Consider the following 20,177-nt stretch of genomic DNA (forward strand, 5'->3'; position numbering starts at 1 on the left):
AGGGAAGACCAGAGGGAATTACTAAATCACTGACGAAGTGACCTTGACCAAGATGTTCTCCACCGTCATCTACCATTATTTCCTAAAGCTCTGTGAATTGCAGAATATGCACAGTGTTGGAGAAGAGCTTGAACATTCCCTGGGTCCCAATGTGGAACTGGTGGTGTATCATCAGCTATTTTTTGCTCCACACAGTGATTTGCTTGTACTGTAAAAATGGAGAAAGGACGCAAGAAAATGTTTCCATCCCTTTCTACCAAGCCATAGGAGCAGCACTTCAAAGGAATAAACTCCACTTCTTAGAATTTACCTGACATATTCTTTTACATGTATGCAGAGACCCATAGGCAAGGATGGTTGATGCTGCATTTTTTGTGGTAACAATATTTGAAACAACCTGTTTTTAAACTTATGTTAAATCCTTAATATGGGAAGGTATGCAGTTATTAAAAAGAATAAGTACATTCTCATTACTCACAAAGAGTGGACTAAAATGTTCCAAGTAGAGGGCACCTAAAATGCTGGTTAAAATATTAGCTATGTACTTTTAAATGCTTGGATGAGTTTCTAGGAAGTGAGACATCTTATAGATCAAAAACAATAAGAAAGTATGAGAGTCCAGAGTCTGTAGTAGCATTTGTCCTGTGAATATCTTCCCATCCTTGATGGGCTACATTATGCATTTTCAAGTAATATAGACCTAGAAGACGAAACCTGGGGCCTGAGTTGGATGGAATACTGAAGATAAGACCCTCCATAAAGCCTAGACCCCCGAAGAGCAATATCCCCACTGGGTTAACGAGATAAAGAAACACCTGTCCCAAGGAAGAACAGTGAAGGTACTGACTATATAGGCCTTGGTACTGGTAGAGGGAGAATAAAAGAAAACGATCATCATGGAGAATTTCTAACCAAATGCCCACCCTTACAAGGGTTTGGGGGCCAGAGTTCATAACACTTGTGTGACCCAAAAAACACCAACAAAATTTTAGTTCAAAGGCATCAAAGATTGACCATGCCCCCCAGGCATCTGGCCAGGGAAAATATACACTCTCTGTAGGAACTCATGATAATTGAGGACTGAAATAATTTCCCCATATAAAGTTCCAAAGAACATAAGTTTACAGTCAATATCACAAAGCACACTAAGAAAGAAGACACTGCAAGACAGTCAGCAGTAATAAACTACAGAAGCCACGAAGACCGCACACATTAAAATGATCAGATAAAGGACCAAAAGTAGGCATTTTCATATGTTTACAGAAATAAATGCTTTTAAAAATACAATGAAGCTACAAGAAACTATCACAAATAACCAGCCAGATTTGAAATCTAATTTATTTAACAATATGTCTTGAGACTAGCAGAGGAGGAAAATGAAATGGGGCAAGGGGAAACTAAATCAACCCAAAAGAATACAAGAGAATTTCTGGTGTGGGGAGGAAACAGAAAAAGCAGGAAAACAGTGAAATCATAAAATAATATGGTATAAGAACTATATTAATAATTGCAATCAATGTAAATTGATTAAAGTCTCCAATAAAAGGCACAAAGATTACTCCAAAGAAGATATACAGATGGCCAACAAGCATAGGAAAAGATGCTCAACATAATCAGCTATCAGGGAAATGCAAATCAAAACTGCAATGAGGTATCACCTCACTCCGGTCAGAATGGCTATAATTAACAAGACAGGAAAGAACAAATGTTGGAGAAGATGTGGAGAGAAGGGAACCGTTGTTCACTGCTGGTGGGAGTGCAAACTGGTGCAGCCACTATGGAAAGCAGTATGGAGTATCCTCAGAAAATTAAGAATAGATCTACCATATGATCTAGCTATCCCACTGCTGGGTATTTATCTAAAGAACTTGAAAACACAAAGGCATAAAGATACTTGCACCTCTATGTTCATTGCAGCATTATACACAATAGGCAAGACTTGGAAGCAACCTAGGTGCCCATCAAGGGACAAATGGATAAAGAAGATGTGGTATTTATACATGATTGAATTCTACTCAGCCATAAGAAATGATGAAATCTGGCCATTTGTGACAACATAGATGGACCTTGAGGGTATTATGCTGAGTGAAATCAGTCAGAGGGAGAAAGTCAAATACCATATGATCTCACTCATAAGTAGAAGATAAAAACAACGACAAACAAACACACGGCATTGGAGATTGGATTGGTGGTTACCATAGGGGAAAGGGGGAGGAGGGCAAAAGGGGTGATTAGGCTCACATGTGAAGGGATGGATTATAATAATTAGTTTTTGGGTGGTGAACATGATGTAATCTACACAGAATTTGAAATATGTACATCCGAAAGCTATGTAATGTTATAATCCAATGTTACTGAAATTAAAATAAATAAATAATTTTTAATCCAAGATATTCTGTTTACAAGAGACAACATAAGGACAAAGAAAAGTTGCATGTAAAAAGATATAAGATAAATAGTAAACAAAAAGAAAAATTTGATATTGCTGTATTAATATTTTAAAAAATGGATTTGAGATGAGAGATTATTTTTCCCAATCTCACACATAAGGACTTTACTGACAGTTGAAAACCTAAAAACAGCTATCAGGGACTACTTTAAAGACTTCTAACAATCAATATGAAAGATGTCACTGGAAGAACATGGGGAAATTTTTAAATACGCCAAGGAAACCAAAAGCTTTTCCCCCTAAGATCAGAAATAATGCAAGCTGCTTGCTTTTACCACTGCTATGCAACACGGTATTGGATGATCTAGCAGAACGACTAACAAGAAAAAATAATAATAAAAGGCATCCAAATTGGAAAGGAAGAGGCGTTACTATCTCTATTTCTAGACAACATGATCCCATATGTAAATTGAAAAGCCCAAAGAATCCACAGAAAGCTACTAGAGGTAATAAATGAATTCAGCAGAGATGCAGGATATAAGATGAACATGCTTTAAAAATCAGTTTTGTTTCTATACACCAGCAATGATGAACAATCTGAAAAGGAAATTAAGAAAGAAATTCCATTTATAATAGCATCCAAAAGAATAAAATATCCAGGAATAAACTTGACCAAGAAGGTGAAAGACCTGTACACTGAAAGTTACAAAACATTGCTGAAAGAAATTGAAGTAGACCTAAATAGATGGAAAGACAAGTAGTGTTCATGGATTCAAGGACTTAATATTGTCAAGATTTGTCAACACAACCCAAGGTGATCTACAGATTCAACACAATCTCTATCAAAATTCCAACAGCCTTTTTTGCAGAAATGGAAAAGTAGATTCTCAAATTCATATGGAATCATAAGTGGCCCTGAATAACCAAAACAATCTTGAAAAAGAAGAACAAATTTGAAGGACGCACACTTTGCAATTTCAAAACTTATTATAATGCTACAGTAATCACAATAGTGTAGTACTGGCATATGGATAGACATACAGACCAACTGAATGGAATGGAGAGTATAGAAATAAACCCATACATCTATGGCTGATTGATTTTCCACAAGATGTCAAGTCCACTCAATGGGAAAAGAATAGTCTCTTCAAAAATAGTGCCGGGACAAATGGAGTTCACATGCAAGAGAATGAAGTTGCATCCCTACTTCACATCATATACAAAAATTAACTCAAAATAGGTCAATGACCTAAATATAAGAACTGAAAAGACAAAACTCTTAGAAGTAAATCTTCAGGACCTTGTATTTGACAATGGATTCTTAAATATGATATCAAAAGCACAAGCAACAAAACAAAAAAATAAATTAGATTTCATCAAAATTAAAAATTTTGTGCATCAAAGGACATTATCAAGAAAGTGAAAAGGCAACCTACAGAATGAAAGGAACTATCTGCAAATCCTATATCTGATAAAGGGTTAATATCCAAAATATGTAAAGAACTCCTACAACTCAACAACAAAAAGACAAACAACCCAATTAAAAAATGGGCACAGGACTTGAAAAGAACTGAAAATAGAGACTCAGACAAGTACATCCATGTTCATGACAACACTATCACATTAGCCAAAAGATAGAAACAACCCAAGAATCCATCAACAGATGAATGAATAAACAAAATATTTTATATACATATGATAGAATATTAGTCAGCCATAAAAAGGAACAATGTTCTCATACAAGCTACTATAGAAATGAACCTTGAAGACATTGTGCTGCATGAAATGTCAGAAACAAAGGAACAAATATTGTATGATTCCACTTGTATGAGGTACCCAGAATAGGCAAATTCATAGCGAAAGTGGAAAAAGACCACAAACAGCCAAAGCACTCTTGAGAAAGAACAACGAAGCAGGAGACATCACACTTTCTGATTTCAAACTATAAGCCAGAGTAAACAAATCCATACAGTATGGTACTGGCAGAAAAACAGACACATAGGTCAATGGAACAGAACAGAGAGGCAAGAAACAAACCCACACATATATAGTCAATTAATTTACCATAAAAGATCCAAGATATGCAGTGGGGGAAAGGACAGTCTCTTCAATAAATGGTGGTGGGAAAACTAGACAGCCACATGCAAAAGAATGAAACTAGACAACTATCTTACACCATACACAAAAATTAACTCAAAATTGATTAAAGACTTGAATGTAAGACCTGATACCATGAAACTAGGAAAAAAACATAGGCAGTAAGCTCCTTGACATTGGTCTTAAAGATGATTTTCTGGGTTTGACACCAAAAGCAAAGGCAACGAAAGCAAAAATAAACAAATGGGACTACATCAAACTAAAATGCTTCTGCACAGCAAATGAAACCATCAACAAAATGAAAGACAATCTATAGAATAGGAGAAAATATTTTCAAATCATATATCTGACAAGAGGTTAATATCCAAAATCTATAAAGAACTCATACAATTCAATAACAAAAAAATAAACAATCTGACTAAAAAACGGGCAGAAGATCTGAATAGACATTTTCCCAAAGAAGACATATAAATGGCCAACAGGTACATGAAAAGGTGCTCAACATCACTATTCTTCAGGGAAATGCAAATCAAAACCACAGTGGAGAAGGGGCGGAGCAAAATGGTGGGGTGAGCTGACCCGGGATTCTCTCCCCTCCAAAATACAACAAAGGATTGGAAAAACTGAATTTCAGAGAATAAATCTAATGCCAACACGTTAGAGACCTACAATACCAAGAAGGCGGAGATCATAAACCTTCCTTATGGCCTCGGAGGCACTGGAACGGTAGGAGAGAACATCGCTCCCTCCCCTAGAGTCTGCGATCGCTGCTGCAGCGGGTCGGGAAGGAGCGGGGGGAGGGGCCACGTGACCCGGGGATCATCCAGGACTCCTGCCGCTGGTTCAGTGGAAACCCACTGACGGGGGAAAGCTTCCGTCCGCAGGGAGCCCATAAACTCAGGGCCTCGGTAGACCAGAGAACAGAACTGATCTGAATCCAGATTGGTGCACGAGAATAGCAGCCCCTCCCTCCCAGCAAAGCCACTGGGCGCAGCCATCTTGCCCGAAGGCAGAGAGCTCATAACACACGGCTCTCGACCCCCATCTAGTGGCAACAGGCTGTAACTGCAACCGAATTCTACCACCATGTGAAAAAAACTGCTCCTCTACCATCCAGCAATTTATAAAAGCCCCAGATCAGAAGGAAAACAATAAAAACATAGAATTAAGTCCTAAGGACTTGGAATTAGGTAAACTAAGTGAGAATGAGTTCAGAGCAGCTATAATCAAAAAACTCAATGAGGTAGAGAGAAAGATAGAGAAACAAGCCGAGTTCTGGAGTTACTTCACAAAAGAGATTGAAATCATAAAGAAGGATCAAACAGAATTACTAGAGATGAAAAACACAATGGACCAGATAAAACAGAATACAGATTCCCTGAATGCCCATGTAGACAACTATAGAAGAGCAAATTAACATAATTGAAGATAGACAGGCGGAATGGCTCCAGACAAAGGAAGAAAGAGAACTAAGAATTAACAAAAACAAGGAAAATCTCCGAGAGATAATGGATCCAATGAGGAGTAAGAACATAAGGATCATAGGAATTCCCGAGAACGTGGAAAAGGAAAATGGAGCAGAAAGTGTGCTTAATGAAATTATTGAAGAGAACTTCCCAAATCTAGGGATTGACGGAGAAATGTGTGTAGGGGGAGCTTTCAGATCTCCTAGATTTGTCAATGTAAAAAGACCTACTGCAAGGCACATAGTAGTAAAATTGGAAAGAAGGAAAGATAAGGGAAGAATACTCAGGGAAGTAAGAAAAAAGAAGAGAATAACCTATAAAGGAGCCCCTATCAGACTGTCAGCGGATTTCTCTACAGGAACCTTACAAGCTAGGAGAGAATGGAGTGACATATTCAAAGCTTTAAAAGATAAAAATCTTCAGCCAAGAATACTCTATCCAGCAAGAATTTCTTTCAGATATGAGGGAGAAATTAAATCTTTTCCAGACAAACAAAAGTTAAGGGAATTTGCAACTAAAAGCCCTCCACTGCAAGAAATCCTCAAGAAGGCTCTCATACCTGAAAAAAGAAAAAAGGGAGAAAGGGGTCACAATCCATAGACTAGGGAGACCGATGGATAGAAGCAGAACAGGATAGCAAATATTCAACAATAGCATTAGGGTAAAAATAAGGAAACTACCAAAACAAGGATGATCTTAGCACTCTAACTACAAATTCATAACATGAGTTGGAATAATAAATGAAAATAATTATTTAGGAGGGGAAGAGCAAAGGGTCTAAATCAGTATTGGTCAAGTAAGTAAGAGACCACCAGAAAATAGACTATATTATACAAGAGATTCTAAATACAAACTTCAAGGTAGACACTAAAATAAAATACAGAACAGAGTCACAAATCATAAATAAGGAAAAATCTAAGAAACCCAGCATAAGAAATTGCACTATTAAATGGGTAGTCTAAAGTACACAGGAAAAGAAAGGCAGGAAAACAAGATAATGAGCGACAGATTGACAGCATTAAGTCCACATGCATCAATAATCACTCTCAATGTAAACGGATTGAACTCTCCAATAAAGAGACACAGAGTGGCAAAAAGGATTAAAGAACAAGATCCAACAATTTCTTGCCTCCAAGAAACACACCTCAGCCCCAAGGACAAACACAGACTTGGGGTGAAGGGGTGGAGGACAATACTTCAAGCTAATAGTAAGGAAAAAAAAGGCAGGTGTTGCAATTCTTACATCAGACCAGGTGGATTTCAAAATAAGACAGGTAAAGAGAGACACAGAGGGACAATATATAATGATCAAAGGGACACTTCATCAAGAAGAAATAATGCTTATAAATATCTATGCACCCAACACAGGAGCAACAAAGTTCATAAAGCAACTATTAACAGACCTAAAGGAAGATGTTAAAAACAACACAATAATAGTAGGGGACCTCAACACCCCACTCACATCAATGGACAGATCATCCAGACAGAAGATCAACAAGGAAATAGTGGAGCTAAATGAAAAACTAAAACAATTGGACTTAATAGACATATATAGATTGCTTCACCCTAAAAGAGCTGAATACACATTCTTCTCAAGTGCACATGGAACATTCTCAAGGACAGACCATATGTTGGGAAAGAAGGCAAGCCTCTACAAATTTAAAAAAATTGAAATAATAACAAGCATCTTCTCCGCTCATAGTGCTATAAGGCTAGAAATTAATTATAAGAAAAAAGCTGAGAAAGGGACAAAGATGTGGAGACTAAACAATATGCTATTGAACAAGCAATGGATCATTGAAGAAATTAAAGAAGAAATCAAAAAATACCTGGAAACAAATGAAAATGATAACATGCCATACCAACTCATATGGGACACAGCAAAAGCTGTATTAAGAGGAAAGTTCATCGCAATACAGGCACATCTTAACAAACAAGAAAAATCCCAAATAAGCAATCTTAAAGTACACCCAACTGAACTAAAGAAAAAAGAACAAATAAAGCCCAAAGTCAGCAGAAGGAGAGAAATAATAAAAATCAGAGCAGAAATAAATACTATTGAAACGAAAAAGGCAGTAGAAAGGATCAATGAAACAAAGAGCTGGTTTTTTGAGAAGATAAATAAAATTGACAAACCACTAGCCAGACTTACAAAGAAAAAAGGGAGAAAGCGAAAATAAACAAAATCAGAAATGAAAGAGGAGAAATAACAAGACTCTGCAGAAATACAACAGATTATAAGAGAATACTACGAAAAACTATATGCCAACAGAATGAATAACCTAGAGGAAATGGATAAATTCTTGGACTGCTACAATCTCCCAAAGCTCACTCAAGAAGAGGCAGACAATTTGAACAGACCAATCACAAGGAAAGAGATTGAAACAGCAATCAAAAGCATCCCAAAGAATAAAACCCCAGGACCAGATGGCTTTCCTGGGGAATTCTACCAAACTTTGACAGAGGATTTAATACCTATCCTTTTCAAGCTATTCCAAAAAATTAGGGAAGATGGAACACTTCCTAACACATTCTATGAGGCCAACATCACGCTGATACCAAAACCTGACAAGGACACCACGAAAAAAGAGAACTACAGGCCAGTATCAGTGATGAACATAGATGTAAAAATTCTAAACAAAATTTTGGCAACCAGAATTCAACAATTCATCAAAAGGATCATACATCATGATCAGGTGAGATTCATACGAGGGACACAGGGATGGTTCAACATCCTCAATCAATCAACGTGATACACCACATCAACAAACTGAGGAATAAAAACCATATGATCATCTCAATAGATGCAGAGAAAGCATTTGACAAGATCCAACAGCCATTTATGATAAAAACTCTGAACAAAATGGGCATAGAAGGAAACTTCTATGGGGTGGGGTGTGGGCACAAAGGGTGAAGTGGTGCACCTACAACACAAATGACAAACATTAATGTACAACTGAAATTTCATAAGATTGTAACCCATCATTAACTCAATAAAAAAAAATCAAAACCACAGTGAGATATCACCTCACACCTGTCAGAATGGCTATTATCAAAAAGCAAGAGATAACAAGTGTTGGCAAGGATGTGGAGAAAAGGGAACCCTTGTGCACTTTTAGTAAAATATAAATTGTTATAGCCACTATGGAAAACAGAATGGAGGTTCCTCGAAAAATCAGAAATAGAACTACCATATGATCCAGCAAATCCACTTCTGAGTATTTATTCAAAGAACATGAAAACACTAACTTAAAACGACATGTTCATTGCAGCATTATTTACAACAGCCAAGTGCTGGAAGGAACCTAAGTGTCCACCGATGGATGAATGGATAAAGAAAATGAAGTGAGTGTGTGTGTGTGTGTGTGTGTGTGTGTGTGATGGAATATTATTCAGCCATAAAAAAGAAGGAAATCTTGCCATTGTGACAACATGGATGGACCTTGAGGATATTATGCTAAGTGAAATAAGTAAAACAGAGAAAGACAAATACTGTATGATGTCACTTTTGCGTTGAATCTCAAAAACATAACAACAAACAAACAAATTCATAGATAAAGAGAACAGACTGGAGGTTTGGGGCTTGGGGATGGGTAAAACGGGTGAAGGGGGTCAAAAGGTACTAACTTCCAGTTCTAAAATAAATAAGTCCTGGGGAGGTAGAGCACAGCATGGTGAATACAGTTAAAAATACTGTACTGTATATTTGAAAGTTGCCAAGACAGTAAATCTTAACAGTTCTCATAACAAGAAAAAAAAATTGTAACTTATTGTGGTGATCATTTCACAACATACACAAATATCAAATCATTATGTTGTAATCTGAAACTAATATAATGTTATATGTCAATTATATCTCAATTTAAAAAAAAGTATAATAGTGGTGGCAGGGGGTTATGGGGAGAGGAGAATGGGGAGTTATTGCCTCATGGGTGCAGAGTTTCTGTTTGGGTAATGAAAAAGTTTTAGAAATAGATAGTGGTGATGATTGCACAACATTGTAAATGTATTTAATGCCACTGAATTGTACACTTAAAAATAGTTAAAATGGCAACTTTTATGGCACATATATTTTACTGCAATTAAAAAAATACATCAAGGATGAAGACAAGTATATATGTAATTTCTAACCTGTATATATAGGGACTGTGTGATCATCCTATATATGTAGTGATATGGAAAAATCTCCAAGATATATGGTTAAGGGGGAAAATGACATCATAATTTTTTGTTTCTTTTTTATAAAGGAAAAGGAGTAGAATAAGGAGATCCCATATATATACTTACATTTTTTAAAACATGAGGCAGGATACCTAATCATTTTACCTACACATAATTGGAAAGACTTTAAAATCTGAAAATACCAAGTGTTGGCAAACATATAGATCAACAGGAATGCTCATACACCACTGACGATACAATCACCCAATCGTGTAACCTCTTTGGAAAGCAATTTGGCAATTTCCAGTAAAAAGTCACATATCTTTCAACCCAGCAATTTAATTCCTATATGCCCCTAGATCGGTGCTAATAGACTCTTCTGCAGTGATGGAAATGTTCTATGTCTGTGCTGTCCGATACAGTAACCAGTGGCCACATGTGATCTACTGAGCATGTAAAATGTGAATGAGAAATGGAATTCTTAATTTTATTTAATTTAAAATGAAATTTAAATAGCTACATGTAGATAGTAACTACTGTATTTAAAGACAGCACAGTCCTAGAACTCACACACATGCATGAGAAGACTATATAGAATGTTCATCTCAGCCTCGTTCATGGTAATGAAAAACTGGAATCTGGTAATAGGAAAATGCACTTTTAAATTGTGTAGTATTTATGTAACATAATATCAACAGCAAAAATGAATGAACAAGAGTTATACATATCAATAGAGATAAATCACACAGCAATATCAAAGGAAAAAGCAGGTTGCAGATATATGTGTAAAACAGCAAACAAAACATTATGCAAAGCTTAAAAACAGATAAAGTAATCTCGTATACTTCTTAGGGATATATGCATATAAGAAAAAGTACATTCTTATCCCCATGTTCCCTAATACATTCAGAGGAATAGTGATTACTGGTCCCATTGTTGAGACAATTAGGCCTTTTCCAGGAGCTCAGCACCAGATATTTGGTGACATGCCTGAGAGAAGCCAGCATGAAAACACAAAGATCACAGACATCGGAAAAAACAGTGATAGCAAAGGTCCAATATCTCACTTCCCAGGCTTGGTTTCAGGGTGAGGCATTCTCAATGTCTAGGTGTTGTCTTCTCTTGGTCTCCGCTGAGCCAGGGACCCAACTGGTATTCGTCTCACTAACCCAGAGACAACCTAAGGCCACACTCCTAAATTCTTAAGAAATTATCTGTTACGTCTATATGCATGTAACAATTACTTTTTCAATCTTTAAAAATGTGATACCATAATGTGTAAAGAAAAAGAATTTTTCATTTTAAACTTACAACTTCTCTGGGAGGAGTCACTGGAGAAACATGTCGAGGAACACTCACTGGGTGTCTAGAAACTTTTGCTTGATTTTTGCCATCTGACCTGAAAGATACAATTACTTTTGAGCCAAATTAAGATTAAAACACTTCTGCATGACATATCACACATACCTCACATTCTCCCAAATACAGAATAGTGACATTGGTGGTAGTGATGACGATGATCATGACGACAGCTGAAATTTTTATGGGATTTTTAACAGCTTTCACACTTTGTTTTTGGTGAGGAAGAGTCACCCTGAGCTAACATCTGTTGCCAATCCTCCTCTTTTTTCACTTGAGAAAGATTAGCCCTGAGCTAACATCTGTGCCAATCTTCCTCTATTTTTTGTATATGGGATGCTTCCACAGCACGGCTGATGAGCAGAGTAGGTCTGCACCTGGGATCTGAACCCGCAAACCCCGGCCGGCAAAGCGGAGCACATGGGACTTTAACCACTCGGCCACGGGGCTGGCCACATTTCACACATTTTTAACCCCTGCAGTCCTAGAACATTTTATTAACCCCATTTTACAATTAAATAAACTCAAACTAGAAGAAATTATGAAATTCAGTCAATCAGGCCAGTGTTCTCTAACTTTTCTCCTCATGTCTTCCTAAAAATCAGAGAAGAGTAAAAGCATATTCTTAAGCTACACAGACAAAACTTGTAGTCATCACTAAAAATTCTAATGCCAACATATTAGAAGGAACGGTTGAGAGACAGTTGTACAAGAGTCCAACACACAGACTAGAAATGTCAGGTGTCTGAATTATGACAACCCTTTCTTCCATCAAAACTTATTTCTTAAAAGCTTATAATTCACATCTGTTTTTCAAAACTGAGATTTGAAAGACTCTTCCTCTGTGAGAACTGATGCTTGAAATAGGCATGGAAGAACATTTTCAATATTTCATTGTTTTATCTTTATCCTGTATTTTAATCTCTAATTAAGAGGCCCAGAGCCAGCCCTGATGGCCTAGCAGTTAAAGTTCGGCACACTTCACTTCGGCGGCCTGGGCTCAGTTCCAGGGTGCAGAACCAGATCACCTGTCTGTCAGCAGCCATGCTGTGGCAGTGGCTCACATAGAAGAACTAGAAGGACCCACAACTAAAATATAAAACTACGTACTGGGGCTTTGGGGAGGGAAAAAAAAAGACGGAGATTGGCAACCACTGTTAGCTCAGAGAAAATCTTTACCAGGAAAGAAAAAAGCCCAAATCAGAAGTTGTAGTCCAAAATTCTACTGACCCCACTATCAGAAATCAATGTCAAGCAAAATGAACCCTAACGGCCATTTTCAGTAGTGTACAGGCTGGTCACCATAATCCTTTCCCCTCCCATTATAAGAGACGGCTGAGTCACCACTGTCCTTTAGTCCCTGCAAATCATGTCAAAAAACAGAGAGATAACCTAGGATGCTATTTTCAGGCCAGCCTCTATGATATGACTATCACCATAAATAATTACTCTACCTAATTTAACATGAATTTAAAAGAAAAATCTAAGTACTCATATGTTTGTGATCTCTTCTTTCTGAAGCAGCTTTTCCGTAGCTGATGTCTCTTCATGAAGACAAAAGCAGCCAACACAGTAAGGGGAACGATTACGAAGAAGAACACCAGAAGCCCATCCCTCAGTGCAGTATTCTTTTCTAGAGAGAAGAATTTTACATTAGTGATCATTAAATTAGAAGTTAACTCGTACTAACTAGAACATACTAAGCAATTCTAAATGTTTTGCATTAATTTTTGCATTGTTCAAAAGTCAAACTGATATAAATTGAATACACTGAGAAGTCTTGGTTCACACCTCACCCTGCCCACTTCACTTTTGCCTTTCCAAAGATAACCACTTTCATTACTTTCTTACATAATCTTACAGTATTTCTTCATGCAAATATAAGAACAGAATATGTTTTTACTGTCAACCTTTTCTCACATGAAAGGTAGCACAGTACACCACAAACAGTATTCAATAAATCACTTTTTATCTTCCCAAATCACTTATCTATTTATCGTCCCAAACCATACATACAGGACTGCCTCATTTTCTATACAGCTATACAAAACTCCATTGCAAGTATGTCCCACAGTTTATTTAACTAGTAAGTACACGACTGATATTTTCATTTTTCCAATCTTTTGCTATTACAAAAATGATATAATGAATAACCTTGTACATGTGTCACGTCATATGGGTGCAGGTATATCTATAGAATAATTTCCCAAAAGTAGAATTGCTGTGTCAGAGGGTAAATGAATTCTTCTTTATAAGGCATTGTCAAATCGCCCATAGGAGTGGTGGTTACAATTTAGCATGCCAGCTAGCAATACACAAAAATTCCCCACAACCCCACGCACAGAGTCAAATTTCTGCAGCTCTGCCAACCTGGTAGGTGAAAAACTACACCTTCTGTAATTTTAATTTGCATTTGTTTTTTATACTATGAGTTAAGCAACTTTTCCTGTTTACAGAAACACTATTCTTTTTTTGCTCAGTCCTTTGACTATTTTTCTATTGGTCTCTTGGTTTTTTTCTTCTCCGTTCTAAAAGCTCTGTATATACTTGCGAGGTTAGCTTTGTCTGTGATATGAGTTGTGAATATTTTCCCCATTTTGTCATGTGGTACAATGCTTTTCTTAGGTGGTTGAATTTATCAATCCTACTTTTTATGGATTCTGGATTTTAAGTCTTGTTATAACTTTAAAAAAATCATTAATTAACATTAATTTTATCTGTTCCATGTTCTTTAGGGAAAGAATATAGCAAATATGAACAGGAGTCATAAACTGTGAAATTTTGCTCATAATTTTAAGTTTTTAAAAGTATCAAAACTTTCCATTTAAACTTGTAGGAAGCTACATGAAACAACATTCAACCCAATTAAAAGTAGAAATATGAAAAATTAAAGCAAGCTTGATATATCATTTTATACTTACAAAAGAATAGACAAAATTTAAATTAAAGCATCCAACACTGGTAAGGTTATGTTGAAATTGGTACCTTCATACTGTCAGTGGCATTGCTCAAATTGATTTGGAGTTTTTATCAAGAACCATAAAAAGAATTCAACCTAATAATCTCACTACTGGCAATTTATCCTTCAAGTGGAAAAAAATGCATAAGCATTAAGATGTGCACTACAATGTTATCGGTGCATATCAAAAACTTAGAAACAAGCTAAATGTCAAATAATTAGAAAACATCTAAGTCAAGCTATGGCACATCCACTTGATAGAATGATACACAGCTATTAAAATCCATAGTTGTGACTTCCATTTCTAGCCAAGCCAGAGTAACAGGGACCAGATTTATCCTGCAAGCTATAATAACCAGAAAACCAGACAAAATACGTGATGCAACAGCTTTTAAGACATTAGACATAGGCAACAAAGAACAGTGATCCCAGAGAGACACAAAAGAAATAAGATGAGCTTTGTAACTGTCCCAGTATGCTGCCTAGAGAAAGATAACAGATCGTGACGAGGGATGAGAGAACCCAAGCAAAGCTCGGTGTCTCCTTGAATTGAGGAGATGGAGCTGGTTGTCTAAGGAAGCCACGGCAGCTAGAGTTCACTGGGCAAAGCACCAGAAGGGAGACCGCTGCACAGACAAAACTTGAAAGATCTGTAGAGGGTTCTCCTCAAATATTCAGCTAAGTACTGATCAATGTATGCACGTAAGGAAACCACCTGAAGCCAGAGAAAGAATCACCTGAAAGGCTTAGTGGGAACAAACCCCTAATTCACACAGGACTAAAAAGAGTGCCTGTTCCTACCATGTCCAGCAGGAAACAGAATTAATATGGCATTGAGTAGAATAAACAGAAGGGATTTTGCCTCAATAATGGGGAAAAATCAGCCTTAGACTAAATGCTGCTCAGGTCCTCCCTAATAGAGCTTAAAAGCAAGACCCAAAAGGATCAAGCTATGTCCAAGTAACTCAAGCACACTAGAACAAAGTTCATCAATAGAAATCCAAAAATAGCTAATATCCAACAAGGCAAAATTCACAATTCCTGGCATCAAATAAAACATATAAGGCATGAAAAGAAGCAGGAAAGTATGACCCAAAATGAGGAGAAAAATCAATTAAGCAAAACTGGCTAAGAAACTACACCGTTGATAGACTTAGTAAACAAGGAGATCAGAAGTTATTACAACTGTATTCCATATGTTCAAGAAGCTAGAGTAAAGACTGAACATGCTATGCAGAGACATGAAAGATACAAAAAAAGGAAACCAATAAAACTTATAGAGATAAAAACTACGTCTGTGATGAAAAAGACACTGAATGAAGTTAATGGCAGATCAGATATCACAGAAGAGAACTCGAAGAATAACAATAGAAACTACTCAGAACTAAATCCAGAGAATAAAGAAAGTTTTTAAAAATCAAGGCAAATCATTGAGATGTGAAAGAACTTCAAGTAAGCAAACGTTATGTAATTGGAGTCCCTGAAGGAGAGGAAAGAGGAAGACAGAAAAAATTTTTGAGGAAATAATGGGCAAAATTTTTCCATAGTTGAAGAAAACTATAAAAGCACAAATTGAAAAGGTTCAACAAATCCCAAGCACACCAAGGCATATTATAATCAAATACTAAAAACCAGAGATAAAGAAAAAATCTTACAAGCAATCAGAAGGTAAAAAAAGACACATTACAAACAGAAGAGTAAAAAAGAAAGATGATAGTACATTTCTCAGGAAAAAAACAATGCAAACTAGAAGACAATACAGGAACATCTCTGAAGAAGTAAAAGGGGGAGAAAACTGTCACACTAGGATTTTTTACCCAGCTATCATTCAAGAAGGAAAGTAAAATAAAGATTTTTTTCAGATATACAAAAGCTAAAAGTATTTGTCACTGGCAGACCTGCATTATAAGAAATGTGAAAAGTCCTTCCAGTAGAAATTAAGTGATACCAGAAGGAAATCTGACTTTACACCAAAAAATGAAAGAGCACCAGAAATGGTAACTGTGTGGCCAAATATAAAGAACACTTCTGTTATTTAAATCTCTTTAAGAGATAATCAACTATTTAAATCAAAAATACTAACAATGTATTGTAGGGTTTATAACATATGTAGAAGTATGACACAACAGTACAAAAGCCAGGAGAGAAATGAGGCACACTGAAGTGATGCAATATCACACAAAGGGAGACTGTGATACAAAAATATCAATATGGTAGCTTTAAACCCAAACATATCAATAATCAAAGTAAATGTAAATGGTGAAAACAACTCAATTAAAAGGCAGAGACTGGACGACTGGATAAAAAAGCAAGACCTAGGGCTGGCCCGGTGGTGTAATGGTTGAGTTTGCGTGCTCTGCTTCAGCAGTCTAGGGTTTGCAAGTTCAGATTCCAGGCACAGACCTAGCACACTCATCAAGCCATCTGTGGCAGCAGCCTACCTAAAAGAGAGGAGGACTGGCACAGATGTTAGCTCAGCAACAATCTTCCTCAAGCAAAAAGAGAAAGACTGGCAACAGATGTTAGCTCAGGGCCAATCTTCCTCACACACAAAAAATGCAAGACTCAGCTATATGCTGCCTATGATAAACCTGCTTTAAATATAAAGTCACAAATAGATTACAAGTAGAAGGAAGAGAAAGCGTTTCCCAAGCTGATTAATCAAAAGAAATCTGGAGTAGCTATATTGATATCTAATTGTAGAGCAGAAAATATTATCAGGTATAAAGAGAGCTATTTCATAGTTATAAAGGGGTCAATATACCAAGAGGACAGAACAATCCTAAATGTTTTTGCACCTAATAACAAAGCTTCACAATACATAATTTATAAAATTTATAGAATACTCCACTCAATTATAGAAGAAAAGTATATACAGAACTTATTACTAAGATAAACCACATTCTGGACCATAAAAAAGGTTTCAAAAAATATAAAAGGATTTAAATCATACAGAGTATGTTCTCTGACTACAGTGGAATAATGAGAAAGCAAGAACACTAAGATATCTGGAAAATCCCCCAGACACTTTAAAACAAAGTAACACACTTCTAAATAACTTGCGAGTCAAAGACAAAAAAAAGTATATTCGAGTTATTTTGAGCTGAATGAAAATGAAGACACAACATGTCAAAATTTGTGGGATGCAAAAGCAGTTCTTAGAGGAAAACTGATAGTACTACAATGCCTATATTAGAAAAGAAAAAAGGTCTCAAATCAATGACCTTACCTTCTACCTAAGAAACTAGAAAAAGAACAACAAATGAAACCCAAAGTAAGCAGATTGGGAGAAAAAACTTACAAAGTACGTATTTCATAAAAGACTTGTATCCAGAATAAAAAATTCTCAAAATTCAAGAAGGAAGACAACCTAATTAAAAACTGGGCAAAAGATCTGAACAGACACATCACCAAAGAAGATATGTGGATTGCAAATAAGCACACGAAAAGATGCTCAATATCGTTAGTAATTAGAGAAATACAAATTAAACCCACAATGAAATACCACAACACACCTACTAGAACAGCTAACATTAAAAAGACTGACCATACAAAATACTGGAGAGGCTATAGAGAAATTGGAACCCTCACATACACCTGGAGAGAAGGTAAAATGTACAACCATGTTGAGAAACAGTGTGGCAGTTTCTTAAAATGCTAAACACAAACCTATTCTATGAGCCAGCCATTCCACCTAGTATTTACCCAAAAGAAAGAAAGTATATATTCTCACTAGGAAGATACTGCTGAAGAAGGAGTTCATTCATAGTCTATCAGGGAATAAAAATAAGTAAATAAGTAATTACTATAGTATGTGATAGTGTTTACAGTAACAGGAGAACACATAGAAGACGCATATTAATTCAGATTTAGGCATTCACGGAAAATGTCCTAGAGGAAATAAAGGATAAGCTGAAATCTGAGTAGCAACTAGCCAATTTCCAACAATGTGAATATAATACAGTATGAAGGCCCAGAGGTAAAAGAGAGTAACTTTTTAGAGGAAATAAAAGAAGCCACAATATCTTAAGCATAATGAAATGAGGCTGGAAAAGTTAAACCAGGGGCAAATCATGCAGGGTACTTAAGCCATGTTAAAGATTTTTGGACTTCATTCTAATAACAACGCAGAAACACTAAATTTAAAGCAGCACACTGACTTAATCAAAATCGAATTCTTGAAGAAACAGTAAAACTCTGTAATGTAGTGTGGATCATGGATTATAGGAAACAAGATGGGAAAGAGGGACCCTAGTTAAGAGGCTGTTACATAAGCCCAGGCAAGAAACTGAAGGTAATTAATGGGGATGAAAAAAATGAAAATATTCATGAGGAATTTAGGAGGTAGAATCAACATAATTTAACATATAACTGACGTGGGAAGTGAGGGAGAGGTACAAGGATGCCCAATTTCTGAGGTGGGCCATGGAAAAATCACACTAATTTTCTTCTATATTACTTGCCATTGTATGTAGGTCCACTGTCCACACTTCCTCCGTATCCTGTAGTCTCACAATTTGGGGGAGCCCAGCCATTTTCACAGTGACAATTCTTATTGTTATTACATACCTTCAAAACAATCAAAATACCACTTTTGTTAATTGTGAATGTTGCTCTAAATCATTAACTCAAGAATGGAAACCAAGAGAAAGGACTAAATTCATGCAAATTCATAGACACTCTTTTCAAAAATGAAAAATTTATTGGGTATCTAAATTCTCCAATATCTAAAAATCTTGAGAAGTTTCATCTAACCCTCACCAGGAATTCTCATTATTCAGCACTACTTCCATGAACAAATCAAAAGAAAGTATCACCTACCCCATGTCCATGACACTTTTTCTGTATATCACAGTCATAATTCAGAACAGAAGCATTTACACACTGGAAGTTTCTACAGACCTGAAAAAGAAAATGAAGTAATGAGTAAAGAAAAATTGAACACATTAATAAACTAGCCAGAAAAAAAGACCTGGACATAATTATCTTATTGGTGAATTCTTTCAAATTTTTAAGGAACAGTTAATTCCATACTATACATTTGAAAACATAGAAAAAGAAGTGAAATTAACTAATGGACATATAACTAATGATCAAGAAGACAAAAATGAAACAATGGACAAAAACAAAGATAAAACTATAATCTATCCTTCCATACAAATATAGATTTGAAAATCCTAATATCACAAGTGGAGTTTTTTCAAATCAAAAGTACCCAGATAGAGGTAATCCCACTAGTACAAGAAAGGCTCAATGATAGGAAATCTGTTAACAATTTCTCACATAAACTGTCACCGTTAAAACAGATACCAAAACAGCATGTGATAAAATTAGAGATATTTTAATTTTTAAAATTCTTCCAAAAATAAGAATAAAAGGATACTTTCTTGATAAAACAAAACCTATCTTCCAGTACCATGATTAATTATGAAACAACAGAGGCATTTCTATTAAAAGTACTATTGAAAATAAACCATTATCTTCTATAGTTCTAGAAATTCTAGTTCATGTAATAAGATATGAAAGAGACATGAGTCCTAAACATTGAAAGAGATATAAAAAGTATCATTATCTGAGAAAAATATTAAAGATCTAAAGGAATCAGCTAAAAACTTAGAAATTTTCCAGTTTTCTGGAAAATTGACATCTTTATGAAAAACTGCCTTTTTGCGATGTTAGAAAAAATGAAGACTAACCTTTTTTTTTTAAAGAATGTTGAGTGTTATTTTAAAGTTTTATTAGGTAA

At 35.9% G+C, this 20,177-nt stretch overlaps 1 protein-coding gene across 2 annotated transcripts in view; it reads right to left on the bottom strand.

The window, feature by feature from the left end:
* Positions 1-8,595: 8,595 nt before the first annotated feature.
* Positions 8,596-20,177, bottom strand: part of ADAM9 (ADAM metallopeptidase domain 9) — a 164,334-nt gene continuing 152,752 nt past the window's right edge. Inside the window, exons 17-20 of one of the 2 annotated variants that reach the window (XM_070598850.1) lie at positions 19,253-19,333; positions 18,895-19,000; positions 12,964-13,105; positions 8,596-11,512 (exon numbers count right to left, since the gene is read on the bottom strand). In XM_070598850.1, coding sequence (XP_070454951.1) covers positions 11,410-11,512; positions 12,964-13,105; positions 18,895-19,000; positions 19,253-19,333 — 432 coding nt within the window. In that variant the 3' untranslated portion in view covers positions 8,596-11,409. Of the gene's footprint in view, positions 11,513-12,963; positions 13,106-18,894; positions 19,001-19,252; positions 19,334-20,177 lie in introns of those variants that run through there. The other variant, XR_011534352.1, reaches the window with a different exon arrangement.

This window comes from Equus przewalskii, chromosome 28, assembly GCF_037783145.1.
Source record: "Equus przewalskii isolate Varuska chromosome 28, EquPr2, whole genome shotgun sequence".
Taxonomy (NCBI): Eukaryota; Metazoa; Chordata; class Mammalia; order Perissodactyla; family Equidae; genus Equus; species Equus przewalskii.